The sequence below is a fragment of the Musca domestica genome, unplaced genomic scaffold, assembly GCF_030504385.1.
Source record: "Musca domestica strain aabys unplaced genomic scaffold, Musca_domestica.polishedcontigs.V.1.1 2, whole genome shotgun sequence".
Classification (NCBI taxonomy): domain Eukaryota; kingdom Metazoa; phylum Arthropoda; class Insecta; order Diptera; family Muscidae; genus Musca; species Musca domestica.
Genome location: NW_026712249.1, coordinates 6,750,760 through 6,765,454, shown reverse-complemented (window position 1 = coordinate 6,765,454; position 14,695 = coordinate 6,750,760). Strand labels below are relative to the sequence as shown.

The 14,695-nt window shown below is 33.0% G+C and overlaps 2 protein-coding genes across 19 annotated transcripts in view; one reads left to right on the top strand and one right to left on the bottom strand.

Moving 5' to 3' along the window:
* The window catches only part of LOC101895885 (troponin I), a 281,696-nt gene that overhangs the window by 14,774 nt on the left and 252,227 nt on the right, over positions 1–14,695 (top strand). For 7 of the 18 annotated variants that reach the window (XM_011292457.3, XM_059121737.1, XM_005179163.4 and 4 more), the window contains 3 exons: positions 3,399–3,442; positions 3,517–3,658; positions 6,778–6,927. In XM_011292457.3, coding sequence (XP_011290759.1) covers positions 3,399–3,442; positions 3,517–3,658; positions 6,778–6,849 — 258 coding nt within the window. In that variant the 3' untranslated portion in view covers positions 6,850–6,927. Of the gene's footprint in view, positions 1–3,398; positions 3,443–3,516; positions 3,659–6,377; positions 6,418–6,777; positions 6,928–7,411; positions 7,594–14,695 lie in introns of those variants that run through there. The other 11 variants (XM_020035280.2, XM_011292458.3, XM_011292459.3 and 8 more) reach the window with 4 other exon arrangements.
* Positions 11,227–14,695, bottom strand: part of LOC101898302 (E3 ubiquitin-protein ligase highwire) — a 127,044-nt gene continuing 123,575 nt past the window's right edge. The window contains exons 24-28 of the mRNA XM_011292454.3: positions 13,640–14,670; positions 13,238–13,576; positions 12,709–13,173; positions 12,301–12,494; positions 11,227–12,229 (exon numbers count right to left, since the gene is read on the bottom strand). Coding sequence (XP_011290756.1) covers positions 11,746–12,229; positions 12,301–12,494; positions 12,709–13,173; positions 13,238–13,576; positions 13,640–14,670 — 2,513 coding nt within the window. The 3' untranslated portion in view covers positions 11,227–11,745. The remainder of the gene's footprint in view (positions 12,230–12,300; positions 12,495–12,708; positions 13,174–13,237; positions 13,577–13,639; positions 14,671–14,695) is intronic.

Sequence of the window (14,695 nt, the reverse complement as noted above, 5' to 3'; positions counted from 1 at the left end):
TACTTAAACATTTCCCAATCCGGCTTCATTTTTCAGAATTGTTTTCTCTTTAAGAGAAACTATTTCCTATATCCCATTTTCATCCAAACTCGAACTAGTTGAGCAAACGAAATCAAATGAACTAGTCCCCATGTTTCCTTCCACTGAATAGTTCCATTTGGCTACTTCCATACGGAAGGTACTTGTTGTTAATGGGAATATGAACAGAGATGTATTCAGATTTCTTTTGGAATTTGCTAGAATATTCTAATCCTAGCACCTCACGATTCACCTCATGATTCAAAAAAAAAAACCGAAACAAAATACGATTTTTCCATATGATATATTTTCTATATAGTTTAATTTATTTTCTGATCAAATATTGTGAAGTTCTTTAGGCATGGACCCAAAAAAATTAAAAATATGAAAATTTTTGAAAAAGAACACAAAGAAAATTAATGCTTAAAAGTTTGGGGATAAAAAAATATTAAAAGGCAAAATATCTGTGTATGCGTTTCGATACATATTTTCATATAATGAAATTAGTTATTAATTGTTAAACAAATGTGTCCTTGCTTAAATTTTATATCTCTATACAGATACATTAAGTTATATTTACAAAACATCGGATATAAGGAATTATAGGAATCAATTTGGGCCTAGAAATAAAAACTTGAGCATATATTTTATTTGAATATTATATTTAGCTTTTCTCATTACCAAGCGCTTATATACTTGATCAGCAATGTATAAACAAGTTTATTTCTGATAAGAATATATTTGTACTCAAAATTTTATTCCATAACAGTTTTCCATTCATTCAACTCTTTCTCAGTTTTATGATTATGCGATTTTCCATTATTATAATTTTTTAGCTTTGATATCAAGTCGTTTTTTTATTCATTAACTTGTATTTGCCCCTTTTTCTTGTCAGTTCAGATTTACTTGTTAATTTTAAAGTATAAATGTAAACGTCTCCGATCCCTGCTTTATTTATCGATAAATATTATCAATTCATACTTTCCATATTATCTGTTATCACAATATTATTGTGAATTAACTCTCTCTCTCTCTCTGTGCCGATAACTATCTCAGTTATCGCCATGAGATGCAAATAATCATGTAATAATTCATATGTGTTGCATACTTTTAGGTTCGATCTCTTTGTACAGAGTTCACACTAGATAAATGAATGGATAGCAAATAATTCTTTCGCTATCTTTTACTAGACTCTAAAATGTTAACAATCTAAAGCATACTTTCAGGGATAACAATTACTTTGCTTTATATTCACAATTATTTAGGAAAAAATTTAAAAAAAACATAAAATTGATCTTTAAACAATGTTTATAAATCTATTTGGTCCAGTTTTCATTTCTTTAATAATTCAGATTTTGCTGATAAGAATTTTTATAAAAATTATAATATAAAATTGCCTTTTTGAAATACAATAATTATCATCCAAATCCATGGCTCTTTCTTGAACACCCCATCAACGCATTATCCCAATAGACTCCACACACACACTCGCACACCAAAAAAAAACACTTTGCGCGCCCACACAGACACGCAACCCCCAAACAACACAAACACGTAAAAACCTACCAATTCGAAATCAATTTTCCAATGCAATTTTAGAAAAAAAAGAATTAATATTTTGAAATTGTTGGATAATGACGTTTGTTTGTATTTCCATAGATGATAATGATGCGATGTGATATTATTATTTTTTCTTTAATAATTATTATTTTTTATATATAAATATCTCAATAATGTTTTGTGTTTTTATTTGTTTATCAAGAGTTTTTTTCTAATTAAACAATTTTGTAAATCATGCTATTCATGAAATCGAAAAAAAAAGAAACCGAATGATAAAAATGAAACACAGTAACACCAAGCACACTTGGCTTTTTGTTTGATTACTTAGTAATTTAGAAAATATTTATTTTAACAAAATCTCAAAAACAAATCTCTTACGCCACCAACCACCCACCGCCATTAAGATCCATTGTTGTTCTTTTATTTATTTTTTTTTTTTTTTTGCACAAACAGAAATCTGTGACAAAAGATTTTGGTTTTTTTCTTTCATTTAGAACATGCATACATAGAACAATAGCAAAAACAAAAAAATAAGAATTAGAAATCCATTCCAAAAATTAAAAAAAAAATATGTAACCGAAAAACGAGTCTTATAAATTCTAAAAAATAAATGCAACAGTATGGCGCGCATTACAATATTTTAAAAAAATAATATTATGTGGAATATTTGTGTTTTATGAAAATGAAATCTATGTGTGGTTTTTTGTTTGTGCCTTCTTTATGCCCTCTTTGGTTAACAACAACAAAATGAAATTAAATCCAAAAAAGCAACCAACCAACCCACTTTTCTATGAATTTTGGCAACTAGCAACACTTTTAACTACAACAACAACAAAAGAATTGAACCGAAACACCCCCTAAAAACCACAACCTCTGCTCCCTTCCTCAGTAAACTGTGTTGCAATTGGCGAGTTTGAGATGCACTTTGTAATCTAATTTTTTTTTTTTTTGTAATTTATTTTGAAAAACACACAAACAAATAAAAACACAAATCATTAAAATTTTCAAATAGCAATTTTACCTCGAGCCACTTTCAGAATTGCAAAACGTAGAAATTATCTGGGATTTGAGGAACATCAACACCAACTATATCAACAAATATTCTCTACTTTTAGTTTCTTCTACTTCAGCGTAATTTTTTTGTGTGCCATACTGTGTGCAGTACCTCGTTTTTATGTTTCTTTTTTTTGCAAAAACTTCACCAAAAATATTCACCAACAATTCGTCACTTTTATAAAAATTTTATTTTTTGTTAAACGTTTCACCTATTTCACTCACCGTAGCGCAAATTTGTTTCGTAAACCAAAACACTTTAGTGTTTTAGTCATGTTTTTTTCTTTCAGTGTTTGGTCTATTGTCACCATTTTTCCATGTTTTGTAGTATCAAAAATTAAAAATGTTTAAAAAAAATGTTATGCTGTTCTAAGTAAAATAAAAAAAGAAAAAAAAATATTAGATAAAACATCCTTATATCTCCCTTTGTTAGTAAACTCGTTATAACCATAACTTTAGATTTGAGTAAAAAAATAGAAACCAAATTGTAAATATGTATGTAAAACTAACCCCCAACTTAGGCCTAGTTAATAAAAAAATACTTTCTCTCTTTTATTCTGTAACTAAGCTTTAAGCATGCCAAGGCTTTGTTTTGTCTTTAACAAAAAAAAAAATAGAAACAAATAATGCATGCTTCAACTAATCACAATGGCTTATTTTTTTTTTTTTTTTTTTGTAAAAAGAAAATGTTAAATGTTTTTTGAGGAATATTTACAAATATTAATCAATTACTTTATTTTCTTTCCAAAAATTTACCCCAACCTTAGATCAACGATCTCAATGCCCAAGTTAACGATCTTCGTGGCAAGTTGTAAGTATTTTTATTATTTTCAAAATATTTTACATTGATATTAATTCATGTTCTTCTCCTTTCAAATATTTTAGCGTCAAGCCTGCTTTGAAGAAGGTTTCCAAGTACGAAAACAAATTCGCCAAGCTCCAAAAGAAGGCTGCCGAATTCAACTTCCGTAACCAATTGAAGGTTGTCAAGAAGAAGGAATTCACATTGGAAGAAGAAGAGAAGGAGGTAAGTTCATTGATTTCACCACAGATTTCTTTATGAATTTCTATAAAACAACAACACATTCTTATATAAAAAAAAATATATCAAGTAGTTTAGCAAACTCTTAGTAAATTATTTATATTTACCACAAAAAACTTCACACAACTCAGTATTCCAATACTTAATTGAACACACGTAGTTTTGTAATCTAAACTCACAAATTAAAGAGCATATGAAATACACGAAACACACTCTCACACACAAAAATACATTTTCCATTGCAAATTTACAAGAAGAAAAATAATAGCTCCAAAATCATGTTAAATGAAATAAAATAAAATAATGAAGTGAATTTATAAATAAATAAATAATTAATTAAGGAATATAAAAATAAATAAATAAATACGATTTTATAAATAAAGAAAAACCGGGCAAAGAGCATATGAAAGAAATATTATGCTCCTCTCAGAATTACACTCTTCTCCGAAATCAAATTCCACGAGAGAACAACAGTTGTGATTAACACGAAAGACTTAAGACACAAACCTTGTTGATGAGTGTCAAAAGTGAGTTGGTGAGAGCTTAACCCACATTGATTTGGGGAAAAACTAAAGACTTAGAATACAAACTTTTTTTTATTCTATATGGCTCTCTCACACACTCATATAAAAGAGTAAGTTCATTAGAATTGTTTTCTAATACAAAGCCAATCATAGATGGGTAAAATCAGCAACCAGACCTCGCTCAACAGTTAAATTTCTCTTTGTTTTTTTTTTTAATCATAAAAAAGAAGCCGTGTTAAAACATAATTTATAATTTTTTTGTTATAATTAATTTTATTAATAATTTTGGACAATATCCAATTTTAAAAATAGTTGAAATGAACGGATAATTATTAAGAAAATTAGAATTGTTATTTTCTCTTAAACAATCTCCTATTTTGGACTCATGTGCTAGCACATGTTTTTGAGCAGTGCTGTTAAAACAAAAGACTTACGACACAAACCTAGTTGATGAGTGTTAAAAGTGAGTAGTTGAGAGATTAGGCCATATTGTTTTGGGAAAAAACTAAAGACTTAGAACACAAACCTTTTTTATTCTAAATGGCGCTCTCGCACACTCAATAAAAAGTGTAAATTCATTAGAATTGTTTTCTAAAACAAAGATTAAAACACACAAACAATTGCGACATTGGCCACATAACTGCCTAAAAATTGCTCTCACTTCTTTCTAATATGTTTTGCTCTTATCAATGCTATATATTTTCTTAGAGCTAGTTTTGATAAGACAGAAACCTTGAAATTAAAAAAAAACAACAACGGGTTTACTCCCTTCTCCCTATAAAGGGAGACCTAAATAAAAATGGTTGCCTAAAACGAAAGACTTAAGACAGCAGGATTTTTCTTCAAAAATTATAAAAACAGAATGACACAGCGACCTTCTCTCAGTTCGCGTCGGTTCGGTTCCTCCCTATATTCGTTATTTTGACGATTTTAGGTACAATATACACCGGAATTATTCCAAATTTCATATTTAAAGTTCCTAATGAGTACTAAAGCCTGTGACAAAAAAATTTCTATGCAGGTCCACGTCTTTGTATATCCTCCTTACATCGGTACCTCACTTTATTCTGTATATTTTAGGTACAATATACACGGGAATTGCTCCAAATTTCGTATTTAAAGTTCTTAGTGGGTACTGCAGCCTGTGACAAAAAATGTCTATGCAGGTCCAGTTCTTCGCATAGCCCCTATAAATGGGTTCCTCTCTATATTCGGTATTTTGACGATTTTAGGTACAATGTATACCGGAATTGTTTCAAAATTTGTATTTAAAGTCCCTAATGAGTACTACAGACTGTGACAGAAAATTATCTACGCAGGTTCAGGACTTCGTATACACCCCATATATCGGTACATCCCTATATTCCGTATTTTATGATTTTATTCACCGGAATTTTTTCAAGTTTCGTAATTGAATATCGTAATAACCTATGACAAAAATTGCCTATGCAGGTCCACATCTTCTTATAGACCCTAATATAACGACAACTCCCTATATTTGGTACTTTTAAGATTTTAACGGATTTTATTTTTTTGAAAATTTCCAAATTCGTTCCAAATGATGGAGGGTATTCAAAGTGTGGCTCGGCCGAACTTACTACTTTTTTAGTTGTTTTTATTTCATTCGGTTTTGACCACTATAAAATATTCATGAAAACTCAGGAAGTAATTTTTTTTTTTTTTTTTTTTTTTTTTTGATAAAAGTTGAACTGCTTCGACTTATTCTTCTTATAAATAGATTGAGAGATGAGAGGTTTGTTTTTAATAAAGACTAAAGAAACAAACTTTAGAATGAGCTTGCAAAAGATTTTTCATACCAAAACTGAAGACCTTATCTAAATGACTGACTGAATGATGAAGTTAAGCCATTTTTACAGTGAAACAAAAAAAAACATATTAAAATACAGAAATAATATTTTTTGATATGTTTTAAAACATCGCACATTGGCTTTAAATTTCTGAAAATTTTCATGATTTTCGGAAAATTATTAAAGAACAACACATTTTTGATTCATTTGTATCACACCCAGTAATTAGAAATTTGTACTTCGTTTCTTTCACAATATTTCAATACAACACAGTATATTTTCCCCCAGTACACTTTTCAACACAGTACAATAATAGTAATCGTATTTTTCCATCACATACTAATGCCAATATTTTTCTATTATTATCTATAGAAAAAGATTAAAGATAGTGTATTAACTAAAGCCAAAAAGTGTAAGATATCAATTTTGCAAAAATCAAATGAGTGTATTCTATGTGAATTGTAAACACCTTCAATGTGTGTGTCTCGATAAAAAAATCACTTGTTTTAGATCTCTAGAATGTCTTATGTAGATGTCACTTTAGTGAAACCCAAAAATAATGCACAAAATTTTATTTATGTTTGAAACACCTTTTCTAGCACAAAAGAAATGTCCACTTTTTTCAGAAAAAAAAATATTCTCTAGGTTTTATACCTTGTGTTGTTTGTTCATCATTTTAGAATAGTTTCTTCTAGTCACTTTTTGTTTAATGTTTTTCTATTTAAAAATCAAAATGAGATTATTAATATATTACATTTTTCCACACTTGCAGAAGAAACCCGACTGGTCCAAGGGCAAACCTGGTGATGCTAAGGTAAAGGAGGAAGCTGAAGTTGAAGCCTAAGTGTTCCCGATTTATATTACTTTTGACCGTATCCCGCCCTAATTTTTAAATAAATCATTTATAATTTTTTTCAACAAATATGTACATCTAAATTTATGAAAAAAGAAAAAAAAACATCAAAAAAAAGTTCACAACATTTTTATTTTCTAAATACAAAAAAAAAAAAAAAACAAGAACAAAAAAAGCAACAAATAAATCATAACTACATCAGGCCTTTCCAAGTTTCTGTAAATGGAATTCCTATTTATATATTATTTGCCAATTTTAACCGGCCACACTTTCAAAACCCTTCCATGCTTACCTGTCCACCCCACACAATTTAGCATGTATTTATATGAATGGTGAAAACAATAAACCTGGCACAATTGTTAAAGAATCATCCAAGTGAGTGCACTCGCCTTGTGGCCTGTGGTCCCTGTAAATATGCCACAAAAGCTTTGCAGCTCATTTCCACCAACACCACCACCTCCACAATGATTTAGTTGATTTTGTAAATAATAGTAATTTACACTTCTCTTTTTCCACAAAAAAAAACAACAACACAAACAATTTGTGTCCATAGGAACATGCTCCAGAAACACCGGCTCCAGCTTAATTTGCCAGCAATTGCAAATAGGAAATTTAAAATTATTAGTTTTTTTTTCTGCTGTATTCAGTGCAAATTCTTTACTTTTTAAAACAACAATTTTATTACCCAAAAAAATAATGTAAAAATTATTAACAAAAAAATAAATTATTTTAAATACCTAGAAAAAATTTGGTGTTTTATTTATTATTTTTTATCAGGATAATTATAGAATCGAAAATAACAAAAAAAAATAAATTATGTTTTTAGAGAGAATTAAAATTTGCAAAATATTCTTTCTCAATTAAAATGGGTCTTCTGAAAGTTCAGTTCAAAAGATCGAGGACACAAACATTCTCTATAGGCTAACCTGTAACTCTGAACATACATAACTCAGGTTTATCTCCACAAAAGACTAGTTTACACGTCATTTTAGGTCATATCGTAACATCACTCAAAGAGAGACATATCTTAAAAATATCAGTTTCGAGAAAAAGTAATTTTAAGCTGTCGATTGAAATTTGTCTTCCGAATCAAAAAGATGATCACACAAAATTTAATGTAAAAACATTGATAATTAATTGCAAGAAGTCATTAGAAACCTGTAATAAATTTCAAACATGGTATGATGTAAATATCTTCAAAAATATGACTAAACTAACTAAATCACCTTAAATCTGGTGGTACTGTTATAAGGGAGCTATATCACAATGTTGACCTATATCTCCCATTTTCAAACCAACAATTCTGCAGACCTAAAATGCATCTCAACAACTTTATGAATCAACTTAATTTCTTTCGGAAACTAGCGTGATTTACATAGGCGAACGGACATCGTCATAGAATCTTATGCTGATTAAGGAGATATATATATACTTTGTGGGATCTAGATCTAAAATGTACGATGGAGGGTATAAAAACTGTAACTCATTGATCTCCAAAAATATTAATATGACAGATAAAAAAGATTAGTAGAATTAGTAGAAATAAAAAAATAATTAAAAAAAACGCAAGTATTGTCTTCATATTTATTTTTGGTAAATTTGTAGCATACTTTTAGGCGCTCCCCAGACTTTATACCTTCAGCCATATAGCTAGAGAGGGTATAAATCATTTGATACGGGCAAACGCGTCTCATCGAAATAACAGTTTTAGACCTAGGTCTCTGTGGACCAAATCCGTGTGAAGATGAAGATATATTGGTCTACTCCTTGTGGTACCTCCCCCACCAAATTGTCAAAATTTTCAATATCCTTGAAGCTCATAAAACGCAAAATTAACATCCGATTCCATTCCAACTTGACACATCTAAATTTTTCCACAAACACAAGATCTGGTTTTAAATTGTAGAGATCGGAAAATTAAAATAACTAAAACGATCATAAAATCCGAAATAAGCATCCTGTTCTCTTCAATTCCTTCTGGAATACTTCGGTCGAGTATATCTGGTGCCTCACACACTATTACCATTTTATAACCAGTAAAGACAGTCTTAAATTCGGGCGGGACCGACTTTATGATACCCTACACCACTTTGCTCATTTAGTAGAGCTCCACATAACAATTAAAAGTTTTTATGGGAGAATTCAATCATACACGCTATGATTATAATTATAATTTAAAATTCAAAACACTAAATATGCCGAAGCATTTGTATCTTTTAAATTTGGAATTGTATTGCCCATTTGGAGCACAATTAATTTGAAATCTGATAAAGATATATATGGGAGCTATATCCAAATCTGAACCTATCTCGATAAAATTTGGCAAAGATATTTCTGAGCTGTATTTGATATATTTCCTGAATATCGTTGCATTACGTTGTTACGTTGCATATTACGGCTGTGGGTAACAAATATAACAAATCGGATGAACAACATATATGGCATACTAAATTTGACATACTAGCTTCTAGACTCAATTCGGTCGTAAGTGCCAAATCCCATCCCATTGGGACAAATGTTAGACGTTTGGTGCTCAATAAAAGGTTAATCGGAGGAAGTTATATATGAGAGCTATATCCAAATCTGAACCGATCTCGATAAAATTTAGCAAATGTATTTCTGACCTGTATTTGATATATTTCCTGAATATCGTTGAATTACGTTGTTACGTTGCATATTACGGCTGTGGGTAACAAATATAACAAATCGGATGAACAACATATATGACATACTAAATTTGACATACTAGCTTCTAGACTCAATTCGGTCTTAAGTGCCAAATCCCATCCCATTGGGACAAATGTTAGACGTTTGGTGCACAATAAAAGGTTAATCGGACGAAGTTATATATGGGAGCTATATCCAAATCTGAACCGATCTCGTTAAAATTACCAGATGTATTTCTGAGCTGTATTTGCTATATTTCCCCAAATATTTTTGTTACAGAGTGCATATTACGGCTGCGGAGGACAAAAATAAAAAATCGGATGAATAACATATATTGGAGCTATAGCTATATCTGAGCCGATTTCAAATTTGGCATACTTATTTTTAGACCTAATTTGATTGTATGTGCAAAATTCGATACTATTCGGGCTGATATTACACGTTTGGTGCACAATAAAAGGCAAATCGGACGAAGACATATATGGGAGCTACATCTAAATTTTGACCGATTATCTCCAATTTCAATAGGGTTCGTCCTTGGGCCAAACAAACGATCTGTACAAAGTTTCATCTGGATAAGGCAATAAATGCGACCTGTACTTTGTTTACAAAAATACATGGACAGACAGATGGACGGACGGACATGCATAAATCGACTCAGAATGTGATTCTATGCAGATCATCAAAAGGAACTAAGGGTCTATCTTGTTTCCTTTTGCCTGTTACAAACAAATACACAAAGACATAATACCCTGACCACCTTGTGGTGTAGGGTATAAAAATTATCACATTTCTCATATATAGTGAAAGAAGTCACCAATATAGTCCAAACATGGCACGTCGCAATATTTATATCATATTTATTTAGGTCCAATACAAAATGGACAATATTGGCCCATTGCTTCGGAACCTTCTCCAAAGAGGTTCAACAATTTGACTTATCATAACAGAAGTCAGAATATATTTAAATAATCGAACTTTGGCTGAGGGTATACATCTGTCGGCAAAATCGACTGATACTTTTTAACTTGTTTTTTTTTCCTTTCGATGAAGTGGAAATGACTTCTTTTGATTCTTTGCTAATATCAACACGGCATCAGAGCCGTGTCACCTCAAAGTAGACAATTCGTTGAATATTACGATCTGCAAAATTTGGACCATATCGGGAATTTTTCTTTGGATGAGAAATATATTCCTCTTCTAAACAAATGTAATTGTAATGATATAAAATAAATGGGTTCTATGCCGATATATGCGGTGGATACAATATCTTGAGAGTGAAAAGTGAGTGAAAGGAGCAATTTTTGACAGTTAAGTCACTGAGAGTTTGTATCCCCACTGATTGAGAATCAAGTGTTTGTTGCTGATGTGCAAAATGTTTTTAAAAATTTGCGCATAAATTTAAATATTTTTAATTGATTTTCAGAAAATAACTATTGAATATTGTCAATATTACGATGAAATAAATATTTTTCAATAACGCAATTTCGGTTCGATTTTTTTTTAAATTAAATGTATTATGTAAAAGAATAAGAAAATTCTCTCAGTACAAGTTCCTTAATAATTTTTAGGTTAGATTCAGGTTACATTCTGACCAATGGTAGTCAAATAAGTTATCTTAAATGCATAATTATTACCCATAACTCCTGAAAAATGTTCTTCACAGAGTTCTTTGTTATAAATGAAAACTACAAAATATCCTTTCTTTCTTGATCAATGATCATCAAATTCTTATAATCGATTTATTTTCCGCTTGAATATATTGTATTTTAATTTTCGAATAAAATGCTGCATTTAAAATATATATGTATAATAAATATAAAACAAAACATACTCTTTGAGAAATATGTTTGTATGCACTGTGATTGCAGTGCGTATTATATAAAGGAGTGTGTGTGTGTGTTGGTGTGTCTATATCATGGATTACAATTAATATTGCATATAAGTGAGTATCATGTAAATATATATGAGTACATATTTATTTTTTTTTTAATTTATTATGTATTTTATCGTCTTAAATGTAAATCATGACTAGTCATAGTCGTCATCATCACTGGCCTCCTCTTCTAGCTGGAGACAATGACGATTATCCAATTCTTCCAATTGCACTTCGATAAACTCTTCATTTCCCACCCCGACATCACCACCACCTCCAGCTGGCATGACGGGATTGCCTCCATTGTTTTCCCCTCGTTCATCTATTAGCTGATCAATGTGATGCTAAAATGTCTGGGCATTACGACAAACACCACACCCTAAGGCAAACTCCTCCCCGGTGGGTGGATGTATAACATGCAGGGGACATTCTTCACCCATTAGCTGCTTGGCCTTGGGACCGGCCGGGCATTGTGGTAACTTATTTTTCGGAATATTTGTAAGTCTCTGGAAATCATCATGGCAAGTATCACAGAAATGTGTGGTTCCAAAACAAAAGAACACCGCCACCGAACAGCAATAACGACATTTGTATTCCAGGAAATCGGTGCCATGTTTGGGACACATTTGAGCTCGTGCCACATCGGAGCAACCGCCACATACCAATTCTTCAGGATTGAATTTCTCACCAATTTCCACATCACAGCGGGCCTCGCCGCCATAGTAGGCCTTTTGACATTTAAAACAGACATAGTAGGCATACCGTTCCATGGCCAGATTTGTTAGGTCACGATTTTCGGTGTCCTTAACAATGCCCTCATATTTGATGCTGTAAGAAAAGAGAAGTCATTTGTAAGTAAATATATTTTAGAAAGTTGGAAAGATCTGCTGACAACTTACCGCATTTGGGCTTTGCGTTTCACATCCTGTTTAAGGGCATTAATGGGTTCCAATATTTCCGCCAACATGGGGTGTTTAATATCAGCCTTACAAATAGGACACAGCGAAAAGCCGAAAGTAATACGTGGACCACTCCAACGTTTCTCCAACACAGCCTTGCAGCAGTGATAATGGAAAACATGGCCACATTCAAGCTGAAATAAATAAAAATTGAAATTGTTTAGACATTGAGTTTTTCTTTGGCAGTTACTTTCGTATCGTCATCCCTAGTATCCCTAAAGTTGGGGCCATTTGGCTGAGGGTTTCACAAAGCAAAAGATCTACTTGTTATTACCTCAGCATTTTGGTTACCCCTTTTAAAACCAACACTCAAAAAGTAGATTCCCACAAAAACCATTCAACACCTACCTGTATAGATGGAGCACAAGCCAACGCCTCGACAAAACAAATCATGCACATATCATCGGCATCCTGTGTTAGCTTGGGTTCATTCAAACCATCTGCCATGTTATTCTCCCGCGCATGACAGACATGTTGCAGACATGGCAAACATTTCTTTTCATTGACCACACCGCCACAGACATGACCACAGGGTTTGGTTTTCATGCATGAATTGGAGGCATATTCCTGGCACTGGGCATCGGCACAGACATTACCAATTTCCAAGAGACCAGAATTTCCAGTTATGCCACAGAAACGGCAACGACCCACAGAATCTTGGGCACCCGAAATAATTGTATGGCTGCCATCACGGAATTCCACCATGGCTTTGAGGGTTTTTGAATCGGCCAAGGCCAGAAGCCAAAAGAGTTTGGTGCGACCACAGGATTCGTGTAATTCCACTCGTATGGCTTCCTCCTCTTCCTTGCAAACCTGAAACCACAAAAAATTTGTTAATTTATTCTGGAAATATCAATAAAGAATTACAAATTCCTACCGTCCTCTTATGGGTCCTTGTCTTGCGATTCAAATGCAAAAATCGATCACAGTCTCCACACAGAGAACCACAATTCTCACATTGTATAATGGCGGATGTTTCACCATCATCATGATTGCTACACATGGGACGGGTATCGGATATGGTCCATTGGCCAGAGGATAACTTTTCCACATGATCGTTATCGAGAACACATAAACTGGCCAAGGCCAACCACAAGGTGGCTGTTTTCACGCAATTCTCAGGGCTACGGAAGATCTCATCCAAGCGGGTTAAATTCAAAACAGCCTCAGCAATGGCGGCCTTGGTCATTTGGGACCATTTCTCACCCAATTTACCCTAAAAAGGAAAGAAAAACACATTTTTAATTTCTTCACCTTAGAAAGTCTTCAAAAAACTTACCGTTGCCAGATCCCTTATCAGGGCAATAATACTTTCCGCCTGTTTGGTGGGTATGACACCATTCAAGAACCATCGCTGATTTAGATTCTTGGGAGCTTCTCTTTTTAGCTCCCGGTTATGGCCCCTTACCCCCTTCATTTCCATGGACCGTTCATATTCAAAACTGTATTCCGGACGAGAGAAGGTATCTTCCACCTCGACATTGATGTTTTCCGCACTCATATGCATTTTCACCGGCTTCAAAAGATGCACCGACAAATCCAATGAATTGTAGAGACGTACAAATGCTGGTGTCTTCTCCATATTAGATTTACCTCCTGCACTCTTCACCTTAACCTGTAACTGCAGAGACTTGGCAATAACTGCCAGGAATATATCCAACAGACCCAAGCTATCCATATCAAAATCAATGGCAATTTGATGGGCAATATTGTAATCGGATGGTGGCAATCGCTGTACTCCCAAAATATCAGCAAATGTGGCTGGTGATATCTCCGGCAGGATGCGTCTTAACAATGCCGTCACTTGCCTCTGTACCCTATCACTTCCGGTATGTAGCAGACTCAACAAATCCTTTATCAAACCATGTTGATGTGAGAGATAGGACCTTCCCACAACGCTGCCAGATAGAGCCAATACCATGCTAAGCATTTCAAAGCAATAGGTGTCGGCGGTACGTCCACCACGTTCTGAATTGCTATCGCCTTTCGACTCCTGGCCATTTGACCCTGTGCCATTGGGATCACGAAGAGAATTTGCCAAATTCACCGCATCCCAATCTTCACGAGCCCTTCGCGCCTCCTTCTTGATAGCATGTACTATGTGTACTATCACCTGTTTTTGCAAATGCGATAGCTTGCTGCGTGAGAACAATATTCCGACCATATGTTCACGCAAGTCCAACGAATCTGCCAGTATGGAATTGGCACTGGTATCCATGCCCAGGGCATTTTGAGAATGACTTTTACCCAGCACCCCACCATTTTCATCACTGGTCGGCTCAAGGCTGATCAGCTTGCCAAAGACTTGACCTGGAAAAGAGGAGCAAAAAAGATC